Here is an 8832-nt window from a genome sequence, read left to right on the forward strand (position 1 = left end):
GGCGCAGATCCTCGATCTGATCCCTCCATGCCCGCCGCCAGCGACGGCGGCGGAGCCTCCCCCGCGTCGACGGAGCTGGCCGCGCCGGGGAAGGAGGAGCTGGAGCCCCCTACACCTGCCGAGGAGACCCCAACCCCTAGGAAGACGCGCCTGCCGCGCGCCTGCAACAGCAAGCCGAGGCTCCCTCCCCCGCCGCCGCTAGAACGGCCGCGTCGCCGAGCTGCAGCGGGTGCCGCCGCGGACGAGACGCCGCAATGCCGCGTGGTGACGCCGCTTGTGTCGGAGCCCGAAGCGCCCGCGGAGCTGGCACGGTGGCGGCTCCGCTGTATGTGGGAGCTCGGCTCCGTACTCAACTTCCTCCACGTGCGTGTCCCTTTTCTACCGTCATACCTCCAGCGGCCGGCAGCTCGGCGTACTGGGTTTGTTTCTTCGCTTAGGCTTCCAGAGCTTGGATTAGGGTTTGACGCGGCTGTAGCACTGTTTCTGGTGGCTTTAGGTGTTCCGCGCTTTGCTCAATATCACGGTGGAGCTCACGGCAGAGGATATCGAGGCGGCACTTATCACACCTAACGGTACTCTATACGATATTCACATGCCGCTGCTAAAGGTGAGCTCCTTACTAACTCGGTTGTTAAGTTTTACATTTTTTTGTGGACCCCTTTCCCTCTCTTCTCTATCTTGGTTGGAATAAGTTCTGTAATTCTCAGTGTGCGGGAGTGCAGCAGGGTTCATTTTTGGTTCAGGATTAACACAAAATATGCTCTTCTGCTTGCAGGAAGTACAAGCTGTTCATTTTCTTTTTAAGGAAAATTTGGTTCCATGTGGGTCTAGGAATTTACTGCTAATCTTTAGTTTTTTTGCATTAACTATTTGAGCAAATGGTACAGTAGCAGCATGGCTGATGCCCGCTATTTCATTGCTGGAATATACTTCATTCATTGATTTACTAGAGTATATATGTATTCGATCACATGCTCTGTTTAGGCAATACATGTTGTTCAGCCAGCATCTCTAGGATTGGTTAGCATATTGAGTGCCTGTTACGCTCTTCCGCCTTTGATCTATCTTTTATGCTCAAGCAGTCACACAAACTATGCAAACATCTTCCCTGGATTCTCATGATTGTTGATCACATGTGCAGTCAATTCCCCCAATAACCCGCATGGCGATGGGGCGCGGAACCTGGGTAACCGTCCTATGTAGAAAACTAAGGGATTGGTGGCATTGGGTATATTACTGTGCTGCAAACAATTTAATGCCAGTATTGGTATTCCATTCAATTGATAAACTAACAGAGATCCAAACTGCAGGTTGCAGAAGGTGATCTACCAATAGTTGCATCACATGGGTTAGTCCTGTACATAAGAACTGCTTGATCAGACTTTCTGGTTCTGTCTTATCTTCATAGTTTTTCTAATTGTCCCATCTTGTGCAGAGCTGAAATTGAAATGTACAAGGAGCTTGAACCATCGACTCGTTTACTGATCTTGAAAGCGATATGTGACATACGTGTCGAGGTTCGTGCTAATTTTGTTACCATCCTAGGGAGGCAATGAAGTTTTTCAAAGTGCCAATCTTTTCAAATGTGCATTGCGGTAGAGAACTGTTACACCATTTTGATGTTGTATGTCTCACATGTGTTTTGTGCTGCGTATATCAATCTGAACTATGACTGACAGTTTCAACCGAGTTCCATTATGTTGATTCAGTTTGTTAGAAAGCTTATTTCACTTATAGATTAAAATACCAACAGTGCAATGTGACCAATTTTCGTCTGTTTTGGCATATATTATTAGAAGTTTAGAACTAAGAAGTTTGTAAATTTTTGCTGTCGATAAGGCATTCAGATGCTTGGCCAAAGACAATTCTTTAGCACTTCCCATTGTGGATTTCAGCAGCAGCAGCTGTTTATTCTAGTATATGAACTTGACAAAGTTAATGGACATTGTTACTCAGAAGGACACCTTTCGATATTTGGGGTCAATGCTGCAGAAGGATGGGGGTATTGATGAAGATGTGAACCATCGAATCAAAGCCGGATGGATGTAGTGTCGCCAAGCTTCTTGCATTCTCTGTGACAAGAGAGTGCCACAAAAGCTAAAAGGCAAGTTCTATAGGATGGCGGTTCGACCCGCAATGTTGTATGTCGCTGAGTGTTGGCCGACTAAAAGGCGACATGTTCAACAGTTAGGTGTGGCGGAGATGCACATGTTGTGATGAATGTATGGCCACACGAGGAAGGATCGAGTCTGGAATGATGATATACGAGATAGAGTTGGGGTAGCACCAATTGAAGAGAAGCTTGTCCAATATCGTTTGAGATGGTTTGGACATATTCAACGCAGGCCTCCAGAAACTCCAGTGCATAGCGGACGGCTAAAGCGTGCGGGTAATGTCAAGAGAGGTCGGGGTAGACCGAATTTGACATCGGAGGAGTCTGGAAAGAGAGATCTGAAGGATTGGAATATCACCAAAGAACTAGCCATGGACAGGGGTGTGTGGAAGCTTGCTATCCATGTGCCAGAACCATGAGTTGGTTGCGAGATCTTATGGGTTTCACCTCTAGTCTACCCCAACTTGTTTTGGACTGAAACAGCTTGGCAAGCGTAGTAGTTGTTGTTGTTGCTGCTGTAGTTGATGCTTATCACTACTGAAACAGCTTGGCAAGCATGAAATAATGTTCATGTGAAAATCTCAAATTAAAGAACAAAATATGCCTTTTTTATCTTGTTAACGCATTATGTTTTTTCTTGTTCTTTTAACCTTGTGGTGTTCATCTGCATAAAACTAAAGTACATATATTTTCCGCATGAAGGACATAACATGTGGAAGATTGACAATGGACTAAAAGGCAGACTTGGAACTGGATTAGCTTGTATGTCAAATGAGTAATTTAATTGGCATATTTGGGAAGTAAATATAGTTTTGTAGAGGGGAGGAACTCTGCAATAGATCTTGCTCTTTGTAATAGAAAATTGTAGTGAAGATAATTTATAGGTGCTGATTTTTGAGAAACACCATATGCCTGGTAGCATACAGTTAATTTCTCCATTCCTGTAGAAATTTGAAATAAAGGAGAACAGAGGCATAGGGATGTGTTTTATTGATACTTCCTATCTTTGTAAGGGATAATTGCAACCACAAGCTGTGAGTTCTATGCTATTTTTGATATGTTCGAAAGTAGGTTACAGTTTAGGTTTGAAGCTAGCTGCATTGCATGTCTTTTAAGTTGGGTGTGATGGCTGACTATTGCATTTTGCAGCAAGATGATATACGCAACTACATTGACACTTTCGTAAAGCGTGGTTACGACCTTTCTACCTTCCGTAAAGAACGAATTGGGGGAGATTCCCTTGGAATCTCGTATTGGTGGGTCAAATTTTTTCTTTCGTTTTTGGCGAAAAGCATTTTGAAAAAAATTCATCCTTCGGGTATTTATGTATGGTCCGTGCTAATCTAGTCATGCAAAACAGGTATGAAGATGATCCAATTCTTGGACATAGATTGTATCGAGAAATTAGACGAGTGGAACAGATGAAGAAGGAACCTGGGAAGAGATCGAAGGGAAAAAGAATTTCAACTCCTCCAGTTGTGTCATATCATTGGGAAACTGTTGCGTCCACTTTTGAAGAATTTGATGATGTTGCAGTAAGTTGAGTTCGTAATATATGCTCCATACAGTTAGTTGCTAAGTTGAACTTGGTATTCCTCCAACAATCCTAATTCTTTCCGCCAACAATACATGAGCATATCTTGAATCAAACATAAACATCGTAGAGGTTTTATAACATGGAAGTGTTCTATGCCGTTATGATTAGGATAGTTGCTACTGACAGTTTACACTTGGTTCTGTTCACAAATTTACCTACTCTATTTGTGTTATGGCTCCTTGATCTGATGTTGTAGCTTAGGCCGGCGAGGAGGCGGCGTGCACAGAACCAGGAGGGTAACAGGTAGAAGATAGACAACAGGGATAGTGGAGATTTAACGTCATTGATTGCTTCCTCAAACTAACGTGACTGCCTCCTATTATATAGGATGGCTTTGCACGAAACATTATTTGAGCACAAAAAAGACTACCTCTTGTCTAATACGGACTCACCCTGTCCTGAAAACTGTTGCCTACAAACAGACTATATACCAATCAGGTATCAATCCTAACTTGGTATCATCATAGGGACTAGACTTAACCAGCTGGGCTCCGGGCTGTAGGTTAAGGCGGGCGCTAGGCACCAACCGGCTGTAGCTAGCCAGGAATCATTGCCCTGATGACTGTCTGATCCAGCGATATCGCTCGTTCGATTCGCGATACGTAGCATGACCCCAACCCCTGACGCTGGCACCACTGATGCTGCGATGCAGCATGGTTGCTTCGCCCCCGTGCGCACACATGGCATGGCCAGCGCAGCACCATTGCAGCACTGCCGGCACCCCATTCCGCTCGTCGCAGCACCACACCTCGTCTCCTTGCTCGGCTGACAGCTGTGAGCTGCCGATGGCAGCACCACTGTCGATTTACAGCACAACAGCACACGTTACCACCCCGTGCAGCACCATCACGCAGCAACACATGCTACCGCCCATCGTATCACTGTTGCGCAGCTGCTGCCCCGCTGATGTCCTCGAAGCACCGGCGAGTTCCATACGGCTGGAGCACTCGCCGCCTGCTTGTCTCACCCCCGACTTGTTCCTATAGCTGGCCAAATGGGCCGGTTTTTTCGGGCCGGCCCGTGAGCACGCCGGCACGGCCCGCTAAACGGGCCGGGCCCGGCATGAGGCACGCCCTGGGCCGTGCCTGGGCCTGGAGGCTTGGCACGCGGGCCGGCACGGCACGGCCCGATTAAGTTTTTTTAATTTTTTTATACATCTATATATGGCCCAACATGTAAAAATAGGCTAAAAAACGCTCAGTGCGTCAAATAATAGACTGAAAATATGTGGCCCACCGTGCTAAACGGGCCAATGTGCCGGCCCGTTTACTAACTGGGCCGTGCCTGGGCCTGAGGGCGCAGCACGCGGGCCGGCACGGCACGGCCCGTATAGTAATCATGCCTTGGCGGGCCGTGCCGGGCCAGGCACGATTACGATGGGCCGTGCCGTGCCGTGCCGGGCCGGCCCGTTTGGCCAGGTATGCTTGTTCCCTTGCAGTAGTTCGGAGAGCGCCGCCCCTGTCTCTGCAGCACCGCCGGCCTCGCAGCAGGAGTCGCAGGCTGTCGTTCGCAGCACTGCTTGTCTCGTAGTGCTGCTCCCTGCTCGTAGCACCCACGACCGTCTAGCAGCAGCCATCGCCGGCTCGCCGTGAAGTACCATGACGCTCCCGTCACAGCAGCCCTCTACCTATGCTCACAAGCTCGCTGCTTGCAGCATCGGGTGTTCCCGCTCGGTGCTGCGTTGCCACAGTTCGTTGCCGGCTTGTGCGTGCTTCCTCGCGGCCTTGCCTGTAGCCCTGGCTAGTGCCCCAGCTTGCAGCACACCGCTGCCCCTACACCCACTCCCACGCAGCACCTCCGGTCGCCTCATGCACAACATCGCGCCCATGGCTCTGCAACATCTGGGGGCCCTTTCAACGGTGAATCCGCAGCAAGGAAGAGGATGGAGCGGTGGTTGCTGCAGCACTTGCAATAGCGGCGTCGGTTCGGCGTGCTTCCATCACCAGATGGCCCCCCTTGCAGCAGCCATGGTGGCGGTGGCGTGTCTGTTGCAGCAACCATGTGTGGTGGTGGTTCGTGCTTGCAGCAGCGGGGTGGCCCCAAGCAGCATCGACGGCTGTGGCGTGCTGCGCCTGGTGGTTGCCTGCGAGATAGAGAAATGGATGGGCAGATGATGAGGATGGAAGACAATAGAGATAAGGCTGGCAATTCTGAAAGCTGTGACGTGTGGGATCCAGGACAGACCTGGCCCAGAACACACCTGGGCGGCATGGTTTGTCGTAAATGCTGGGAGCCAAGAGAGACCGGTTGGCGCCGCACGATCACACGAGATTCAGCGGTGCCCGAGGTGGCCGACGGGGCAACTGTGTAGTTGGTTGAAAAGCAATTTCCGTTGGTTAATCCCATATAACATTTGTCCCTTGCGATACAGCTTGTCCTCGAGTTGAAATGAGGGAAATGCCTCCTTGAATTCTCCATTGGTTCCCATGTAGCATGGTGATCAGTTCGCCCTGGCCACTTAACAAGGATGCCAAGTGCCACGACGAAGTGAAGTCTGCAACACCTTCTCTGGAACAGGGAGAGCACACCCATCTTCAATGGGAGGAAGTGTCTGTGACTCCAAGTTGGACATGCGGGTGGCTAAATTGCAAGGTGCTGCTCCCGCACCTGTTGTTGGTGCTGGCGGGAACTTCCCACCTGTTGCTTCTGTTGCTTCTGCGGTTCTGCCAGTGTTCCATGCGGGACATCATCTCATGCATGGAACATTGCAGCATCCGGGTTTATGAACCTCCATCTTCAGAACTTGTCATGGTCTTTGATACCAAGGTGTTATGGCGCCTAGACCTGGAGTAGCTTCCGGACCGACCGGAGGCTGGCGAGGAGGCACCGTTGACGGCGGACAGTACCCGAAGGATAACAGGGAGGAGAGAGAGCATAGAGATAAGGGAGATTTAACTTTATTGATTGCCTCCTCAAACCAATGTGATTGCCTCCTATTGTATAGGATGGTCTTACAACACACGCTATTGGAGTACAAGAGAGGACTATGCCTCTTGTCAGGGTCTTGCCCTTGCGTAAAGACTGTCGCTTAAAAAAGACCATATAGCAATCAGGTACCAATCCTAACCACGCAGACGACTTAACCAGCTTGGTGCGGCTGTAGGTTAATCACCACATAGCAATTTGGTTATTATCTTATGCATATAGTAGTATTACCACAAGAAGTTGCGGCTAACAGTTTTTAATAGGGGCAGTGCTACGCGTCCGTCGGGTGATAAACCGATTAGATTGGCCGCCTCAGACGGCCATCAGATGCCGCTCGAAACAGCCGTCTGATCTACCGTTGCAGCCAACTGAGGACCTTTGCAACAGCGAGTTGCGCTCAGGGGCTTTGCAACAAGGACCTTGTTGCAAAGGTCTACCACACTGCTGCCCCGCCATGGCCTAAGCGCCTTGGCCATGGAGCTCCGCTGGCCACTGGAGTTGTCGCGCCTCCTCCGACTCAGCACCCCGACCAACTGCATCTACTCCAGCACAACGACGACGAGCTCTCACATCGGGCACTCCTCTGGAAATTTCTGCAACCGAAGCTATGTTTTTGGAACATGCATCGTGTTGCAATGCTTGGCCTCGTATACTCTAACATCGGGCCCTCCTCCGGCGCTTTCTGCAACCGGGGCTATGTTTTTGAAACAAGACCCCTGTTGCAGAAGAAAAAATATTCATCATTGAACCATTTTTTTTTCTTTCTGAAACAAGACCTCAGTTGCAGAAACCTTCTGAAACTAGAGCATGTTGCTGAAAAAAACTTCACCACCGAACCCTTTTTTCTCTTTTCAAACAAGACCTCTGTTGCAAAAACCTTCTGAAACAATACGCTTGTTGGAAAAAAAAAGAACTAGCTGCATGGGACTTGTGGCCAGCACGAGCGCTCGATCAAGATCCATCTGACGGCTGCACAGGCGACAGACGCTGTGCGTGCATCAGCCGGCTGGAGGATAGCATTTTCCTTTTAATAGGGAGAAGAATGACGGAGACAGACTTTGATGTGCCTGCCAGTTCATAGTATGGATTGATCTACATGAGTACATAAAGCAGACACTAGATAGAAGAGAAAGCATGGGGTATTAAGTAAAACTTCTGGTCATGTCGAATAGAAAATAACATGACATACCTGCAGCGCGCTTTCTTATGTGACATTACTGCCGTATAAAACTGATTCCTAACATTTCTGAACTTGCCTGAAGTTGTTTTAAGCATCTCGAATATTGTGGCACCATCTCATATTCAGTTGTCAGCCCACGTGTTTTCATACTGTGTTAATGTTAGACAATATAAGGTGTGTAATTGTGTATATACCTTAATAATGTGCCAAGATTTACCTAATTGTGGGTACAGTTGACTAACTTCCATGGAGCTCAACAAAGTTAACTCAGAAGGAAATGTTGACATGGAATGTTAATCAGCTTCTATTTCTGAGTTAATTGTCATTGTTAATCTTATTATTCCCTTGTTGATTAGTTATAGTAACTTTTCTGTCTTGTCTTATTTAGGAAAAACTATTTTCTAGTCGGAACAGGACAGAGGTTTCCCTTGGCAAGAAGTTGAAGATTGAATATCTTCCAGAGATCGAAAAGATTCATAAAGTACATAGCTTGTTTAACTCAGCCTAATATTTTTGTTTTGCTAGCTGATAGCTGTTTTGAACCTGTTAATCACAACCATTTTATTGTACAGAAGAAGGAGAAGATGCTCAAAAAGCAACAGAGAGAAGCTCTCCTCCTCGATAGTTACTTGGCATCAGATATTACCACTGGTCGATCTCTTCGTGATAGAAAGCCTGTAACATATACTTTTGGTAAGTCCCCACTGAACTAAGCATTATTGTTTGTTCAGATCTAATTCTAAACTGTAAACATCACTCAAGTTGGAATCTGAATTGCCCGTCTTACACAGGATGGTGTTATCCCATTAATACATCTTCAGAATGCTGCTTAGCTAAAATTTCCTTATTGTTTTGAACACAGTGGCACTTCTTGTAGGGCCTGTTTGGGACTGCTCCACTCCACCAAAATCAGCTCCATTCCGCCAAATCTACTTTGGAGCAGCTCCACCCAGGACTTGCAGCTTTACCATAGAGCAGTTTTTTCTGTTTGGCTTCGAGCTACCTCCAGCTTCAAGA

The 8832-nt window shown here is 47.9% G+C and overlaps 1 protein-coding gene across 1 annotated transcript in view; it reads left to right on the forward strand.

Moving 5' to 3' along the window:
- Positions 1–6: 6 nt before the first annotated feature.
- LOC119354406 (DDT domain-containing protein DDR4-like) overlaps positions 7–8832 on the forward strand; it is a 13652-nt gene continuing 4826 nt past the window's right edge. Inside the window, exons 1-9 of the mRNA XM_037621141.1 lie at positions 7–363; positions 497–607; positions 1142–1228; positions 1311–1348; positions 1436–1517; positions 3263–3369; positions 3474–3648; positions 8204–8296; positions 8388–8508. Coding sequence (XP_037477038.1) covers positions 28–363; positions 497–607; positions 1142–1228; positions 1311–1348; positions 1436–1517; positions 3263–3369; positions 3474–3648; positions 8204–8296; positions 8388–8508 — 1150 coding nt within the window. The 5' untranslated portion in view covers positions 7–27. The remainder of the gene's footprint in view (positions 364–496; positions 608–1141; positions 1229–1310; positions 1349–1435; positions 1518–3262; positions 3370–3473; positions 3649–8203; positions 8297–8387; positions 8509–8832) is intronic.

This window comes from Triticum dicoccoides, chromosome 2A, assembly GCF_002162155.2.
Source record: "Triticum dicoccoides isolate Atlit2015 ecotype Zavitan chromosome 2A, WEW_v2.0, whole genome shotgun sequence".
Classification (NCBI taxonomy): Eukaryota; Viridiplantae; Streptophyta; class Magnoliopsida; order Poales; family Poaceae; genus Triticum; species Triticum dicoccoides.